Genomic DNA, 16,210 nt, shown 5'->3' with positions numbered 1-16,210 from the left:
TAAACACAAAGTAATCTGAAAATGAAAAGGGGAGCCAGCGAACATAACTGCAATAGACATTTTTCAGATGAGATTAGAGCTTACAGATGCAAGGTTCACCAGGTCAGTCAAGATCCTGGCAGGCAGGGATTGTGTAAAAAACACAGTAATGCCTGATCATATCTGAACACCAGCAGCCTGGTGGGAGACTGGTGCAGACAACCACCATAGTGATGTTGATATTAGACAGATCTTTACCTGTTAACTCTCCCAGTTACTCCTAGCTAATGGGACAGGAACCCCTTACAGTTTTATAATTTATTTCAAACAATGAGTAGCAATCTGCCTCCATCTAGTGGTGATCTGATAGAAGACAAGTTAGAGTCTAAATATATCTGGCAACACACAAGTATAGAGCTACTGTATTATATGCACTCAAATGAAGTTCTTGTTGAATAAATCCATTTATAAAATATAGGATTTTATAGTAAGATTAGTATAGAATGGAAGCTACAGAAACTTTGTAGTAACATGGCTTTTATTTCCCAAATCACGACTGCACTTTTGTAAAGCACGTTAGAAAAAAAACAAAATAATAATAATGAGGCAAAGTTTTACTTGGACACATAACGACCATGGAGTTGAGAAATAACTGCAGAACTTATCAAGATATCTTGATAGACATATCATAAAATTCCAACAATGTGACTTTTCTACATATTGGTTTTAATTCATCTGCCTCATCAATAAAGAGCATATGCTCTTATGTTAAACAGGACTGTACTACTGGACTAAATAAAATGTCAACAGTAGAATATTCTGTGCCTTATGAATGTGTTGAAAGTGTGAGAAAAAAACAACAAAAAAAAAGACCTGAGCAACAATCAGAATAGATATGTAAAACCAGAGGATGACACTGGGATGCAAATCATTTTAGAAATGCAAGAATGAACACGTGGTTGATGGTTACTGGATGTCAGCGGTTAATGCTGCTAATTATGCAGACTAAACTCTGATTAGTGGAAAAACCTCTTGAAAGATTGTTGATCAATGCCGGTAGATCACTTCAAAATGTTTAGGTAAAAAAAGACTAGTTAATTTGAATGAGAATTAAAGGATAGGCTCACAATTTTTCAAGTATGTCTTAAAACAATTGTCAGGTACCCAAATGAACATTGACAGGTTTTGTTCACTGTAATCATCTTCCTCTTCATAACCACCAATAGAAGTTCCCCTCCAGATGCACTTACAATGTAAATGATGGGGGACAAAATCCACGGTCTTCATTTTAAGAAAAATGTATTCAAAAGTTTATCTGAAGATAATATGAGACTCCAGCCATCTGAGTTTAAGTCAAATAAAGGTGATATCTTCCACAGTTACAGTCTTCTTAGTAAAAATGTTCCTCTTTGTTTCTAAACGGACTGTTTTCCTGTTCAGCGGTGGTGAAAGAATAGTAAAAGAGGGATTCTGGCACTAAAAGGACTGTTATGTTGAAAGATATTAACTTGATTTTACTAATTTGGACAGCTGAAGCTTCGTATTAGCTTCAAATACACCTCTGCACAGAAGGAGGCTTGTGGATTTTGTCCCCATCTCTTACATCGAAAGCACAGTATGAAGGGATCTTCTAATGGTCAGTATGAACAGGAGGAATGATTACAGCGAGCAGAACATGTGTCAATGTTCATTTGGGCACCTGACTGTTGTTTTAGGGCAGAAAATTATGAACTTGTCCGTTAAAGGCACTGTAACACATAAAGACCAATGTTTTAAAAACAAAACAAAACAGAGAATGAATTGTTTAACCAGCTGAGAAACCTCACTGCAAATGCAGAAAACAAACTCAAGAATTATAATGATGATGTTAAACAATTCATAAAGCACCCATTCATGAGTCAGTTACTTTAAAAGTCTAAATGACACAGTTACTACTTACTACAGCAGTTCAGCAGTTCATTAAAAGTAGAAATGTGTATTAGACAAGCTGTGTGATGACATCAACCAAAGTTTTACATTGCCTATTATTTACAGTTTTCCCTTTTCAATCAGATCAGACATTGAGCTTCAGTGGTACATTGAGGTTTATGAGGGGAATTCTTCATGTAGTAGACATTGTTTTGTCTGAAATACAGGCACGGATGTACAGTACCGCTCACTTTGGCTATGTCATCCTCCTCTCAGGCGTGGCCATAAAAGAAATCTCTCATCTCTTCACACCATACAGTGGCATTGATTAAACTATGACCTGTTCGTTTTACTGTCCGTCATCCTCTCTGATTCACTCTTCTGTTAACTTCTGCACAAACTTCCTCTTCTTCTCCTGCTGCTTACTTGACGGAGGCACAGGTAATCTGGAGTGTTTAAACTCTGTCATCTGTAAAAGAAAAAAAAAACAGATATTGGAGAGACAAATGTGTTGTACATGTAAAATAAGGCAGAATATTCATATATATGTTAAAATAAACCTCTTTTGCTCTCACCGGTGGAGGCTGCTGTGTGCTGCCTGGTGCTCTTGATTTGCAAGAAGATGGTGTAGGTGTCGTAAGCAAACAGCAGACCAGCAATCAAACCAAACACCTATGAGACAACAAGTCACAGTCACATAAAAAAAACACTTTGTTGGTGAATGCAGAATATATTTTTACTTATTTTTTTTACTGTAAAATTGTATTTGCATTACTCATGATCACCTGACTTTTGTAAGGTGTATTTATTTTCTCTTTCTCTTTCTTATCTCTTTTTGAGTGTTATGCACCACAACACCAAGGCAAATTCCTTGTATACGTATAGCTACTTGGTAATAAACTTGTTTCTGATTCAGATAAATGGAAATACTTACTACTACCACAATTTTTTAATGTTACACCAAGTGCAACCAAAACCAGGTGCAGACTACACACAGACCAAAACCACACAGACTTTCACAATCTCAGCATTGCTGTGCTGACATTTTTAGTCCCAGACTGTTGTCACGTTGACTTCCGAGTGTACAAACCACATAACTGATCTCACGTGAGGTGAACTGGATTATTCCACTTGAACAAATCCATGACTGGAAAAACGTAATATTAATGAAAATTGAAGAAGCCCCATGAAATTCATGGTGGTTCTTCCTGAGCTACTTTTGTGTTACCCTGCAATGCTTTTTGTATTTCCCCTGATTCACAGGAAGTTTGCACTGGGAAAGTCCTCTTGAGAGTTACAATGCCAAAAAGGAGAGCGGATGTGACACTTTACATGATGCATTTACCATTCATACTCCTTTCAGAAGGCTCCAACAGTAGGCTAATACGTCCACTGACAGTGAACACAGCTGCAGTGGCAGTTGAAGCTGTAGCTATGGATACGGTGGTGGTTACTGACTCAGTTAATGATATGACTGTGGCTGCAGTTGTGTTTTTTTCTATGATGCTATGGACACGGTTATGGTAGCTGTACTGTGGCTGTGACTACTCTCTACTGCTTCTATTAACAGTAGTTCAGCCAGGACAGCCCCATCACTTCACTGCACACATACAACCCCTGAATGTAGTTGGTTACACCCATTAAAAACTGATGTGTCACAGCTGTATTCATCATAACAATCGAAGCCGCAGCCATGGCTACAGCCATAATAACAGCTACAGCCACAGCAGCAGCCAGTCATAACACAGTGAACTAAGTTAATTAGCCATCGCTCGTTATCTAAACATTAGCTACAATGATACAGACGGCAGGCGGCTGAGCCAGTGGCAGCTGAGGGTGTACCCACTCACACTGTGGTCATAACCAGAGGCTGTAACTGATAAATAATATATATTGTTGTATCATAATACAGCTCAGCCTTCCTCTATGGATCAGAGAGAATGCAAAACATATTGCAAGGTAAAGCAAAAGTAGTTCAGAAAAAACCCTTGAGGGGCTCAACTCCATTAGAAATGACTGTGGGGCAGATTGCGCCAGTTTTTCAGGTGCAGATGTGATGCATTCTGCCCCAGACATTCGCAGTGTGTGTATCAAATAAAAGAGCAGGCGTAAAAATAACACACATGGGATTTATACAAGGCACAAGGAAAGTTGTGGTGGGGAAAAGAGACATGAATTCACCTCTAATCAGACACTGAGATTTCTGTGTGTATCTAGAGAACATAGTTAACTAAAACTGAAAAAACAATAACAAAACAACTAAGGGAAAAACAATATTTAATGTCCTCAATTCCACTGTAAAAGCAAACAGAGGTTTGGTGTAGTTTGTGTTCTGATAAACCTGAATTTGAACCTACAGAACTTGACATTCAATTAATTGTGAAATCACTACAGGCTCCAACTTCACTCTTTTGATCATTTTTACTGCATCTACCTCACTATTCTAGTGAAACATCAGTCCTATCAACACCATCTTTCCTTCCACCTGCTGCACTCAGAGCTGCTGCGCGTGCTGCTCTGTCCATCTTTCTCTCTCTGTCGGTTGCAGAGGCTTGTTTCTTTGACGTATCTTATGTCACTCGATCTAATTTTAATATCCACTGAAGCTTGTTTAATGATTTCTATTGTATTAAAGATATAATCAGTGGCTGTGTGCCGCACTATGTGTGTGTCCGCTGCCTCTGTCCCCCCCCCACCTCCGGTTTCCTGTGCACTCTCATCGGGTGCCGCTCCTCTCCATACATGGAAACATCAAATCTACTTTCAGTGGATTTCCAGCCACTCCCTTCTGGTCGGAGGTACCCTAATACCCCAAGATCAGAACCAACCCAGCGAAATTCGCATTTATTCCCATGACAATGAGTCAGTTAAACAAGATGCGGTTGCCATGGTGAGTCTGGGGAAATACATGGATACCAAGAGGATGTGCAGTATACTCACTATTCATTTTTTATTACAATTGTTGGTATACAGTTATTGACATGCACTTTCAATGCCTGCCTGCACTGTGATGATATTTATGATGGCTGCTAAAAATGATCTTGGACTATTGTTGTTTTTGTTTATCTGATGCGCTTTTAATGCATCTATATGTTCTGTGCTGTACCACAAATTGCCTCTCGGAGGACATCTAAGTTTTTTAAGTCTAACTCTCCCGTCTCAGACTCGTCTCCAAGGTGCCAAAACTACAAAATCAAACATGCTGTAACATCTGGGGGAGCGAAGGCGAAGACACATCTCTGAACCATTTGAACTGAAGGACTCGTGGTGACAGGGCTGAGCGCGGATTCTGTGTCAACTTGAGGGTTTTTGTCTCACATTTAAGGATGTTGTCTGAGAGATCCATATCTTGACAAAAGTGTTGTATTCTGCACTACACTTTAACTAGAAGGAAGTATGACATATGATTTAAACTGTCAATATTACACAACACTGACAAGAGTGCCTTCTCTGAGACTCTGGGTTTATTTCACATTAAACACGTGAAATGATTCAGAAAGAAAAACCCTGAAGTTCAGTTTCCACATCTTATCAGTTTCCACATCTTCAGTACAGCTAATTTCTAGATAGTGGTCAATGGTTGTCAAAACAAATAGTAAAACTTTCACATTCATAGTTTCAGTATTCAGTTGAGAGCTCAGTCTGAGTCATGCCAGCCTTACATACCCCGCCTGCAATACGAGGGCTGTCCCCAGCTCCTCCAATCACACAGACCAGAGAAGTGATGAGGTAAAGGAGAGCACCAATACCGGCACGGAAAAGATCCTGCACGAGAGGGAAGCAGAACATGAAGCATCATGCAACAGTACAGTATGTATGTCAGCGTGCATGCTTTAAGATCATGTGGTAAGACACTCACACTCCAGGTCCAGTTGACCAGCTGAAACTGCTTGTCCAGGTCCATCATGAAGATGCCGAAGAAGACCATGGCGAAGATCATCTCACAGATGGCCACAGCGGAGTAACCTCCATATAGAGATGCAGCGTAGCAGATGATGACAATAAAACTGACGAGCTATGAGTGATAAGAGAGGGAGGAGAGAACAGAGAGAATCATTATTTTGACTTTTTGAGCACAATGGTGGTAGCAGCCACCTCCAGAATAAGGAGGATTTCCCAGAATACTTCAGGGTTATGCAAAAAAAAAAAACCCCTAACAGATGCTGCTTTAATTCCTCCTCTCAGTTAAACTTTTCAGTTTACTTGAAATCCCACGTATACTCATCTGAAGGCTCAGTAACAGAAAATGATCCAGTCAATAGTCAAAGCCGATCAGACAGTAAATCAATCTAAACAGAGCCGTCATTGTTCCATCTACTGCAGACAGTTCACAGTTCAACATCTACTTCCATCGCAACCATTTTTTGCCAAGAAAGAAATATTTCCTACACAAAAATACTCATCAGGTTGAGACAACTGGATGGATTTTTAATGCACTCTGTTATGTTTAACAGTCAGTCTATCACATACTGCTTTCATTTTAGATTTACAGCCCATGTTTGTTCCATCGAGATCATATTTTTCCATATGAGGGGAAAAAAGTAAGCATGAATTCTTCTAAGTCCATTCCGCTGAAATGCAGCCAGCGTGGAGAAATCATTAAGTTAGGCAGCCTACAGCTCAGAATTAGTATCAGCTTTTTTTCAATACCGCTATTGTTGCTGCTGTCAAACTGTGTGGGTTGATGCATTCAGTCAACACGGACATATGATGGCTGTGATGGAGTGGAAACTTCAAACAGTTACGTGTCCTGAGGCCTTTTTTACTTTTAGTTTTACTTCAGCCATTTACTTCAAGAAACTAATCTTTATTGTTCTTTTATAACAATTTCTACAACATAGATTTATTAATTCCTTTGCACCGCTCTGCACGTTTGCACTTGAGCGTGTACAAAATTGCATAGTTTGCTTTACAACTATGACAAATATATTTTATATTTTTATATACACTGGGCCACTTTTAATACTTACATTACATATATTCATAATTTCTTATCTTTTTCATTTTCATTCTTTATATATTTTTACTTACTCCCATTCTAATTATTATTATTTTTTGCACATATTTAGTACAACATTAAGTGAATGCCATCCTGCATTTCACTGCACATACCGTATGAGCATATGACAAATAAAACCTTTAAATCTTGAATCTTTTATACAAAAGATATAATTAAAGCATTATATTATAAACTCTATTATAAAGCTTAGTGAATTAATCCGTTAGTTGATCCACAGAAAAACAACCAGCAACTATTCTGATGATCTATTAATTATTTCAGTCATTTTTCAAACGAAAATAGTGAAAACAACAACAAACATTCTCCAGTTGCAGCCTCTCATATTAGAGTATATATATATATAGCCTATATATATATTTGAACTGAATATCTTTGGGTTTTGAACTACTGAAGACGTCTTCGGTTCTGGGAAGTTGCATTTTTTTTTTTACCTATTTCCTGATCTTGAATAGACTAAAGAATCCATTAATTTGAAAAAGAATTAATCAATTGGTAATGAAAATAATTGTTAGTTACAGCCCGACTCTATAGTCGCATATAATTATCAAAATGTTTCACTGAACAGAAATCTGGCGGCCGCATTGGTTTCTTGTGACGAGTATAACAATTTATTTTTATAGACATCTTTTAAATAAGTTGGACACTGATTCTAATGCACATCTAAAAAAAGCCTGTGTTGCACATTGCAACGTTTTATTCTCAGACACAGACAACTCTGCAGCCAGTGTCAGATCTCGGCAGTCTATATGATACACACATGATGTAACTGACTCGACAACAGCTCTACATCTGTCACTACTGCTTCACCTCCCCTCTCTCTCCGCACCCGCAACTGTTAGACAAACACACAGCCAGCCAGCCAGATGCATCAGTAGTTCATGTGTTCTCGAGACTGGCACAGGCTTGCCTCTGTAGAGTAACGGGGCGGCCGAGGCCAGGGCCCTACACAAAAGAGGCTCTATTCAGGCCAGAGCCTGCTGCTCAGAGGGCAGCGGCCACTGAGGAGGCCGTCACACAGAGAAACACCCACTGCACAAGAGTCTCTCTGAACAAGAAAGGCTCTGAGATGTTGACACCTTTATGTTTTCAACACAGCGGCGGATCTGTTTGCATGGGGGGCAGCTTTAAAAGATCCAGCTAGGACCAATTCACATCAGCATAATGAGCTACTCTTTTAAACAGACTGGAAGGAAATTGTTGTCAATGGTTGGCTAATTATAGTCAGAAGATACACAGGAGCCAAGAGCTAGTACGTGGTGCAGAGAAACACCAAATAGCAACGGTTGCTAGGGAAGTCACTTACATTTTGGGGCGGTTTTTAGCTCTTGCTGTGGTTCACTTAAGTCTATACCTAATGTGTGTTTGGAACAAAATGGAAAGTTCTGTCTCATTTAATTACTTGTCTTACTCATCATCCAGTTTTTGTCTCTCCGTAGCTCAACCCTACCTTTGATCTCCCCTGATCAATAAATTACTAAAAGGAGATGACCTGATAAAGAAAACAGTTTCCAGTCATAAGACAATGTGACCGATTCATATTCACAGTATTAACAGCAGTGTTAAAGATCAGCTCAGTGCATGACTCATTCATGACTTATCACTACTGGCTTAACGGTGCCACATGACAAACAGAAATTTGCACTATTTGGGGTGTGTAACTGTGATCTTTATGTTGCTCTGCAGATTTAGACATGTTCAAGTGTGGGCACGTCTCTGACAGGCAGAATTAAATAACACAAAATAATATTATTGTAGTGAGCCTGCATGTGGGTATGCATGAAGTCAGACCAAAAAAGGAGATTTATTCTGTAACTTTTAGCTTCGTAGCTGGATCTAAACTAGCTGCTGGGGTTAAATACCCTGTTTCCTATAAGATTGAAAATAACAAGCAGTAATGATATTTGTCTTCCTGTTTCGCTCCCTGAGTCCACTCCCTGCACTCTAAACTATCTAAAGCATCCAACATCAGGAATTACTTCCTATTGCCTTTATCAGGCTGCAGTAAAGTCGTGAGCGGAAAGAAGAAACAATAAACTATCCACTGTTTCCAGTGAAGCGTGGGGCTATCCTTGAATGGCACACCAGACATGTGGGTAAAGCAATTCATGCACTCTTACCAAACTTCACACACTGCCTGGAATTTCCATTACCTCTGAAGGAAACTGGGAGGACCACTGACCACCAGCCGGCTTTCTAATGAGCTTGCTGAGTTATGAGAGCAGAACCTTTTCATCAGCGATATAATTGCTCACTTTTAGAGGCTGGAAAAGTAATAACAACTTCATCACGGCGGGCTACTGTGAGATATGTAATAACACTCCGGTGCCTGATGAAAACAAACGGTTAAACAATACAAAACTTCTTAAGGTCAAAGTGACTCATGTGTCAAGAAAACACACCACTGTGAAATGCAAACAAAGTGAACAGGAAGTGGATTGTGGGTAAGCAGGACACTTGAAACAACACATTTAAATTAGTCCCTCAATACGAACCAAAGTGTTACTATGATGTTTCTATTTCCACCTCTGGAGGGAGCGTGTATTCCTGTTAACTAGAGCCAGATGTACAAAAAACATAATGTGGAAAAAGCCTCACTTTATGAGCCTCTATACCACTAAGAATGTGATATACAATGCATTTTCTCCTTCCCATATTTGGGCGACTACCTCCCCTGCCTACAAATAACCTGCAGCCTGTGGTAATAAGTAAAAAAAGGAGATGCCTGACTGAGTTCACCCACATGACCTTTCATCTGCCATTAGAGCTCAGCATTTGGCTCTACGGTGCTAAATGAGAAAACACTGGAGCACAAGTGACAGGTGGAAACCCTTAACCTCTGTTCATGATCCCTCAACCTCCAGACAGCATGCCTTTCATTCCCTGCTGACCAGACAGACTACTTTCAAAGAAGAAAGCAGAACACTTTCATTTTATTATTATTTTTATTATAAAGCATACCACATTATAAGGCTGGAATATCTCTCTCCTCTATACAGCCTAATAGTGGGGAGAAAATCAATAACTACCACTTTAATATCTATGAAATATTGATTAAAGGCAGTGCTTTAAGCAGAGTAAACAGCACAACATATTATAACCAGTTATAAAGCAAATGTAGCCATTCATAACAAAGCTGCATTGCTAAAAAAAAAAAAAAAAAAAAGTTACATGTTGCCTGCTCAGGTCAGTGAACTTACTATTTCTGCTGCGAGGATAAACCCTTTCTGGGTCTTCACGTAACTTTTCAGCCTCTCCAGGCAGTTTCCACCGGAGCTGGATGCACTTGTATCAGCCATTCTGTACCGTAACAGCGTACTAAAACCGAGCGTATGTTATATTAAAAACCTTATCACCAGGAAGCGACGAACAGCGTTTGAATAAACAAACTTGTCTTGAGCGTCACTGGAAAGATATTCTCTTTTAAATAACAGTCCCAGTGTTGACCGCTGCTCCCGTTAAGGCAAGTTTTCTCTCTCTCGCTCTCTCTCTCTTTCCCGTTGGTGAATAAACTTCCTCGATGAAAAGTCGTGTTGAAATGCGCTGGGCGGACTTATTCACAAGTTGCTCTACAGTTGCAGATACACTGCTTTCCCTTTGAGTAGGGAGGACATGGCTGAGGAGTTAACAGTGGGGCGTTGGCTTTTACTTTTCTCGGGGAGGGGGGGGGGCGTCTGCTGTTTGTTGCTGCTGCCTTAAAGTGCTCCTCGTATATTCCAGAACTCCATAGGACCTGTTGCAAAAGTGATTATTTGATGCATGTTGGATGTTCGCAGGATTAATATAAATTTTGTAACTTCAAATCTAGATTATTGACCATGATATCGAGGACATGGTAGTAGTAGGGACAGTAAGTACAGTCACTTAGGGGTCTGTACTACGAAGCAGGATTTGGGGTTAGTGCAGGTAATTTCAGGTTTAACTCTGGGGTTTCAGGGTTACGACGGTGGTTCACTTCTAACTAGGGTACATCACTATGGTAGATAATGCTGAAAAGCTAACCTGCTCCAGATCAACTTCAAAGGATTGGATCAGAACCTGTCAACACCTCGAAAACTGACCAGTCAGATCACTGGAATAAAGGAGTCATCATTCCTACGGGATCCCAACATGGACAAAAGCCCTGAGTTTACAATAAAGTGACAAGTAAAAAAGAGCAATATATATGTTTTTATAGGCCAGAAGAAGCATTTAATTGTTCCAGGCTTTATAATTCCACTCTGGTTTTAAACAGAGCTTCTAACAAACAGAGAGATCGTTTACAAAACTAAACACATTGTGATCATTTTAGCTGCATTTTTATTGTGCAACAATTATGACAGTGTGGGTGATTTTACACTCTGATTCCATCACTGCAGCTCAGAATAACATGAGACAACGGTGTGATGATGATAGAAAATAAAAATGAAAGCTTGTCTTTTATTAGAAAAATAATCCACACACTGTTAATTTGCTCCCATGATTACAAATGCAACATTTGGGTAAGACAGACCTCATCATTCATTAACTCCTTTTCCGCTCTTTGCTTCGGTAGCAGAGACAGTCTGGCATTACTTTTAACTTTTTTTATGTGACATATTTAAAATGTTTTTTTCATCATCTGACTAAATAGCAAAACATACTCACTCTATACTTAAGTCATATATAATAATTCCTACATGTATTTTAAGCCTTTTAAGACTTCTACTACATCTTCCCCATTGTTTAATGTGTGCAGCCTTTGCTTCCTGTACAGACTTTCAGTTGTGTTTAAGGGTAGCTTTGTTAGAGGCACCTCAAGCTGGAACTGCTCAGGGTCCCATCATTTCCTGTCTTTCTCTTGTGAAAGTGTTATAGTCTTTTGACCCAAGTCCAATATCCTGGTGGTCAGTGTCACTTAGATTGACCTGTACTGGGGCAAAATGTGTCAGCGACTCCTCTTGTACAGCTTTACTTCTGCTAACTGCGCCATTCAAAGATGTCTGTTGCCACAGTCGACCAAACAAGGTCTGGAACAGGATGCAGCAAAAGTGATTCTTTCTGCCGGTGTGACTTTATGCTGTTACACACAGAGCATGCCTGTTCTTTATTGACGTTGTCGCTAATTGTAGGCCAGAAAACTATGCTTCTTGCTCTCCGTTTAGCAGCTTCTGCACCAGGATGTTCTCTGCACATAATGCTGATGTACTCCTCTTATAGTGACCAAGGAATGACTGCTTTGTGACCTTTCATGGCGACCCCATCTTCAATATTTAGTTAATCTCTGAAAGGAAAATAAGGATAAATGACATGTAGCAGATTGCTCTGTTTGCTGGGCCGTTCATGTCTGATAATAGTGCTAAGTGTCTGCAGGGTTGTGTCATCTGCTGTGTGTCTATTTAACTCCTCAAAGCAAGAAGAGGATATTTAGTTGACTGTCATCATACGCGTTTGTTTTCCGCTTTTGTACATGAAGGTGATGCCACACTTTTGAAGTTTTAACATTATCTTCTGTGGTCTTGGTTTGATATGTTAGATATAATCACTGAATTTTGAACACACAAAAACCACTGCCGACAGCTCTTTTTCAATTAGAGTATGTCTGGTTTCTGTGTCAGCTAGCATTTGTGAAGCAAAGGGTGCAGGTTTCCTTCCTGCAAACACGCTGAACCAAGTCCATACTGTGAAGCATTACATTACAAGTGTCACCAGCTTGCTGACAGCATAGTATGACAAAACTGGTGGGCTGAACAAGTGCTTCTTTAGTGCTAACAAAACATTTTGCTGCTGTTCATGCCAAGTCCATTCAGTGTCTTTGTGTGTGAGTTGTCACAGTGCAACCATAAGATGACTGTAGTTTGGAATGAATTTTCCAAGGTAGTTGACTATCCCAAGAAATCTTTTCAGAGCTGGGACATCTGCTGGTACTGGCATTTCACTGATTGCTTTTGTTTTGGAGGGGTTGGCTTTGAGGCCTTCACTTGTAAAAAAGTGGCCAACGTAGCTGAAGCTGCACTTGAGAGGATTAAGCCTCAAGTTCACCACTCGGTTGAGCACTTTTCTCAAGTTGGTTTTGTGTTTTTCCATGATTTTACCTCCAATGATTATGTTGTCGACTATGATCGCACAGGGATATCCAGCAAAAATTCTGTGCCATGTAGTGCTGGAACACTTCACTGGCAGAGCTGAGTCCGAATGGCATCTGTAGAAACCTTTAGCGACCGAAAGTAGTGGTGAAAGTGGGTAGCACTAAAGATGTGTCATCAAGTTTCACAGTTTCATTTGATGTGTGCAGCCACTTCCTCCACATTACATATAAGGTAATGTTATCTTTTCAAAGCAGTTTTCAGGTCTCTTGGATTCTGATTTCCTGTTTGTCGTTTTTGTTGTTGGCAACCATAGATAACGATCAGTTGGCACAGAGCCAGGTGTGATGACAACCAACTTCTGCATCCTGTCTTGCTCAGTTTTGACTTTTTAATTTTTATCTCATGCTTTTGTTTCTCATGACTCTAACCTGGACTGCATCAACATTTGTGATGGAGTGCTGTGGAGAAGCCAGTGTTTTGTTGTGCTCTTCAGTCGTCTGATGAATTTCGCAGGTGGAGATAGCCTTAGCTTATGTCAAATCGCTATCACACAGTAGCACCTCTCTCAAATTGTCATTATTAATGTCACAGAGCAGTCTATCTCTAATAAGCTCCTCATAGAGATCTCCAAAATTGCAGCTTTTTGCTTTGATCTTTAATGAGTCAGTTATCTCATCAGCTCATCTCATCAGATTTCGTGTGTTGATCTTGTGTTGTTCCATGGTAACGGGTTTCTCTTATAAGTTTTGAGTTTAATGCTAAGTTGTGGGTGATTTCCCACGACAACACCTTTTTCGTAATTATGAGATAGTAAGTCATTATTATGGCATACTTAACTCAGAAGCATTAGATAAGGCCTCCATTTTTTTTCTTGCTGAATGCAATGTGTTTCCATAATTTATTAATCACCAGTGGTGGAAGAGGTAATCCCATCTTTTACTTTGGTAAAAGTATTAAAGTACAATGTAAAAACACTACCTTACAAGTAAATGTCCTGTATTTAAAATTATACTCAAGTTAAAGTACTGTGAAGACAGTAAAATGTACCTAAAGTTTCAAAAAGAAAAGTGCCCATTATGCAGAATAATGCTGGCCCTTTAAGAGTGTAATATTATTATATAGTGTGGTGGAAAATCTTCAGATAGGCCAATATCTCCCACAACATTTTTAAAACTCAAAAGAGTCAGATATATTCAGAATTGCAGACTTTTTCTTAAAAAAAATTATTCAAAACAATTAATCGTATATGAAAATTGTTGCCGATTTTTCTAATTTTCTGTCAGTGAACTAACCAATTAATCGACTAATCACTGCAGCTTTTGTGTAATAAAAAGTAGCCTGTTTGCCTTCTAAACAGGACATGAAGTAGAAATTTACAGTAGCATTAAATCCAAAATACTCAAGTAATGTATGAGTACCTCAAAAGTGTACTCAAGTGTAGTACTTGAGTAAATGAACTTTGTTAGTTCCCACGACTGCTAATCAAGGGAAAGTGAGAAAAAATGTAGTTAATATTTCAATCACTTTCACTTTAAGTTGTTACTGTCCTGAAGTTTGTCACATTTCCAGCCTTGTACATATTTATCTATTATGATTGATTCATAAGATAACACCTCCACCTCCTCCAGTCGTTGATATTCTTCCAGCTCAGAATTGTGGTATTTCCGATTGTTGCTGAAGGCAGCATATCCTCATAGGTGGATGATTTTTCTACTGTGTGAGTCAACAGAAGAGTGGTTGTGATTTAGTTTGTATAAGATACAGGTGATGATAAATAGCTTACATAGCCTACAAATTTTACATTTAAATAGAGAGTGAGTTTTGATTGAAAACTTATTTTCATTTGCTTTGGCAATTACAGTAACATAATGAAGAAGAACTGATAAGACCTGCACCCTGATAACAGAGGTTATACCTCAGGCCAAAGCATGGCAGCTATTAGACTACTCCAACTGTATTTTACAGTTCAATTCAAATGTCTGTTATCTGTGAAATTGTGACAATTGAATCAAAAATAATTTAACTATGTACTTAAAGTCAGTTTTGGGCTACTAGTACAATGTCCAATGCACATTATAATGGTACAATCTTTTAAATACTGATCCTCCTTGCATTATTTATATGGACAAGACAAGTGAAAGAAATTCTCAGATTTAGAAAAATGAGGAGAGGTGACTAAGGAAACCACTTCAGTTCAGTTGGTACCCTCATTGAACATTGGGGTGCACCATGCAGAGTCCACAGCATGCCTGAAAAGGTGTTTAAATGCCTGCTGTACTTGGAAATATACAGAAGGGCCTCTTAAAATAGGTCGGCTACAAAAATACCTAAACACCATCTGCATTTTACAGCTTCTTCTGAAACCATCACTTAATAGGCCATGCCTAGCCCAGCTGTGCCACCTGAAAGTTTCTATTTCATTTTCATCTGTGTTGCTTTGCTCTGTTTTGAACAGTGGTGGAAAAAGTATTCAGATCCTTTACTGAAGTAAAACTACCAATAAAACAATGTAAAAATACTCCATTGCAAGTAAAGGTCCTGCATGAAAGATTTTACTTAAGTACATTAGTATTAGCAGCAAAATGTACTTAAAGTATCACAGTAAAAGTACTTATTTCGTCCCTCTGACTGATATATTATTATATATGACAACATTAGATTATTAATAGTGAAGCGTCAGTGTTAGAGCAGCATGTTACTGTTGTAGCTGCTGCAGGTGGAGCTAGTTTCAACTACTTTATATACAGTTAACTAGTTTCGTTCAGCGTTTCTCAACCGCTCCAAAGGGTCACCAGATAAATCTGAGGGGTAGTGAGATGAGAGAATGGGATGGGATGAGGGATGAGAGAATTTTTCTTCAATCTCTGATTTTTGGTGAAATATTGGATCATTTGAACATTTATTGAAATGAAACCATGTGAGAAGTTTAGAGGGAAAAATCACTATTCAGTGGAGCTGTTAACAACTCAGATATCTGAAATGTGACCCCGACTACACACTGCTTTTTGTAAGATGTCAAATGACAAAAAGGTTGAAAACCTCAAAATTGTATTTAAGTACAGTACTTGAGTAAATGTACAGTACCAGTCAAACGTTTGGACACATTCCCTTTCACCTGAATGAGAAAGTCTGTCCAAACTCTTGACTGGTACTTTGTTACTTTCCACCACTGGTTTTTGACAGTTTATTAGTAGTGATGCTTTTAATAAATCCAACTCGACCAAATGAACAAAAAGGTGACCATGAACAGAAGTACACA

The 16,210-nt window shown here is 38.9% G+C and overlaps 1 protein-coding gene across 1 annotated transcript; it reads right to left on the bottom strand.

Annotated features, from left to right (window-relative positions):
* Window positions 1-499: 499 nt before the first annotated feature.
* plp2b (proteolipid protein 2b) lies at window positions 500-10,551 on the bottom strand. The gene is made up of 5 exons (XM_067592970.1): window positions 10,105-10,551; window positions 5,747-5,902; window positions 5,554-5,652; window positions 2,463-2,559; window positions 500-2,356 (listed from the first exon to the last, which is right to left on the bottom strand). Exons 1-5 carry the CDS (start codon window positions 10,201-10,203, stop codon window positions 2,343-2,345), a joined length of 465 nt encoding a protein of 154 aa, XP_067449071.1. The 5' UTR covers window positions 10,204-10,551; the 3' UTR covers window positions 500-2,342.
* Window positions 10,552-16,210: the final 5,659 nt, after the last annotated feature.

Source organism: Thunnus thynnus, chromosome 6, assembly GCF_963924715.1.
Source record: "Thunnus thynnus chromosome 6, fThuThy2.1, whole genome shotgun sequence".
Lineage (NCBI taxonomy): Eukaryota > Metazoa > Chordata > Actinopteri > Scombriformes > Scombridae > Thunnus > Thunnus thynnus.
The sequence above is the reverse complement of the archived record's forward strand: the minus strand, read 5'-3'. Positions and strand labels throughout refer to the sequence as shown.

What these genes read in the sequence shown, in the direction of transcription:
- plp2b (XM_067592970.1), bottom strand. Translation starts at nt 10,203, where the DNA reads ATGGCTGATACAAGTGCATCCAGCTCCGGTGGAAACTGCCTGGAGAGG. An exon ending in TTATCCTCGCAGCAGAAATA is followed by an intron (nt 5,903 to 10,104) that starts GTAAGTTCACTG and finishes TATCACTCATAG; the next exon opens with CTCGTCAGTTTTATTGTCAT. An exon ending in TGGTCAACTGGACCTGGAGT is followed by an intron (nt 5,653 to 5,746) that starts GTGAGTGTCTTA and finishes CCTCTCGTGCAG; the next exon opens with GATCTTTTCCGTGCCGGTAT.